The sequence below is a fragment of the Aplysia californica genome, unplaced genomic scaffold, assembly GCF_000002075.1.
Source record: "Aplysia californica isolate F4 #8 unplaced genomic scaffold, AplCal3.0 scaffold00619, whole genome shotgun sequence".
Lineage (NCBI taxonomy): Eukaryota > Metazoa > Mollusca > Gastropoda > Aplysiida > Aplysiidae > Aplysia > Aplysia californica.
Window position 1 is genome coordinate 432,123 of NW_004797889.1, and position 1,953 is coordinate 434,075.

The 1,953-nt window shown below is 37.9% G+C and overlaps 1 protein-coding gene across 1 annotated transcript in view; it reads left to right on the forward strand.

Moving 5' to 3' along the window:
* The window catches only part of LOC101853032 (cubilin), a gene marked incomplete at its 5' end in the record, with an annotated part of 106,878 nt that overhangs the window by 95,672 nt on the left and 9,253 nt on the right, over positions 1-1,953 (forward strand). Inside the window, 1 exon segment of the mRNA XM_035972231.1 lies at positions 1,687-1,843. Within this exon segment, the coding sequence (XP_035828124.1) occupies positions 1,687-1,843 (157 nt within the window).

Sequence of the window (1,953 nt, forward strand, 5' to 3'; positions counted from 1 at the left end):
GGGGGGGGTAATTATTATTTTCTATTCTATTATAACATTTTGCAGATTTTGTTGTTCGTTGTTTAGTTTTTGTGGGCATGGGGTTACTTTGTTTTTGTTTGAACTGTTTGGCCTTTTTTATAATGGGGAAGTGAGTGGGTTTTCCATATTTTGTTTTGTATTGTTTTGGTTGGGTTTTTGTCAGATATTTTTGTTGGGTGTTTTTTTTCAATATTATTTATTTCTTATTGTTTTCTCTCTCTCTTTTTTTTGAGGGGGGGGGGGATGGGTAATTGTTTGGTTGTTGCTGTTTTTCAGGCTCCCCACCCATTTTTGCCCACTTCAATCAGAAAAGGACATTCAATTTGGAAGCCCTGCCTCTCAAACTGTCCCCGTGGTTTTATGCACCCCGCAAAATTTAGCAAAATTTTATTATTTTTTAAATAATTTCTAATTATTTTCCTGTGTCATTCTTTGTTAAAATGAACAGAATCGCACAATTTCACATTTTTGGGCTCAGTATGCATAATTTCAGAATTTTTCTTGCATAAAACGACAGGGACAGCTCAAATAACCTTACAGTGTTGAAAGAGATGTAAAATGTATGTATCACAACACAGTGGAATCAGGCACTTGTCAATTTATGGGCATATGGGGTTACTGGTATCGTCTTAAAGCCTGTATTTATTTGCCTTGCTTTAGAAGATAAAGGTACCCATCTATATTGAATAGAAGTCGAGATGTTTGTGATTGAAGGAGATGGGAGTCTGCTGGTAAAATTAGCAAGAAAATGGTGGCCACATTTTGGTGACTACCAAAGCTTGTGTATCCTTGGAAACTGTATTTGAGAGGCTGCATGGTGAAATCTGGCGCTCGTCAAAATATGTAAATCGGAGAAACAGGCATTTTTCTGCCAGTTTAGAAACTTTTATTGAATTATTATTTTTTAGCTCAACCTCTTTATGTCCATATAAAAACACTTTTCCTTGTGAATTTTACTGAAAAACATTGATTAGAAACACAAAATATGTCATTTTATTTCTGTTTTCAAGGACTCCATAAAGCTATTGGAGTTTTAAAATTTTGACGGCCATTTTCTCACTAATTTCTCCACTGAAACCAGGCGACCTCACTTTCTTCAATCGCAACTGTCTTGAGTTCTATTCAAGATAGATGGATAATGTTTATTTCATTGGAAGCAAGGCAAATAAATCAGTTTTAAGATGATACCAATAACTTACATGCCAAAACATTGATGAGCACCTGATTCCAACGCGTCGTGACACATTTCTTTCTTCCTTTCTTTCCTTCATTTTCATTCTTTTTTCTTTCTTTCTTTATTTCTTTCTCCATTTATTCAATTTTTATTTTTCTTAAAGTTTTATTTGTTTACCTGTGATCAACTTTTGGCCGTAAAATCTGAGTTAACCCTATCCATTCACCCTGGGGTCATTTTGTACCCTCAGGGTTGTATTCTTCTCATTTTAGAATACTTCTAGTGCAAAGGTCTCTTTGAAACTGTCTGTATGACTGCTATGCAAAGCGTACGGATCGAATAAACGAGTAAATTTCCTCTTTGGAAAGTGGTGGCACAGAGTTCCCCAGGTCGTATGGATACGATAGTAAAACGCGACGTACGGATAGGGTTAACAGCCCATATTGTGAGGATGTGACTCTACTCAAACTTTTCACTCCCCCCAGATCTACGACGGAGCCACCAAGGACTCGCCAGGTCTGGGTATATTCTGCGGCAGCACCGTGCCTTCCCCTCTCACATCCTCCGGCAATGTGATCCTGGTAGTGTTCAAGTCTGACTTTAGCTACAGCGGGGCTGGGTTCAACGCTTCATTCAGCGAGAGCAACAGTAAGGAAGGCCGTAGCTTTTTTGTCTGGATATGTGTGTGTGTGTGGTTTGCTCCTTTTTTCCTATCAAACATCTATCGTCCGTACCTCTCCTCCTCTTTTGTGTCTTTT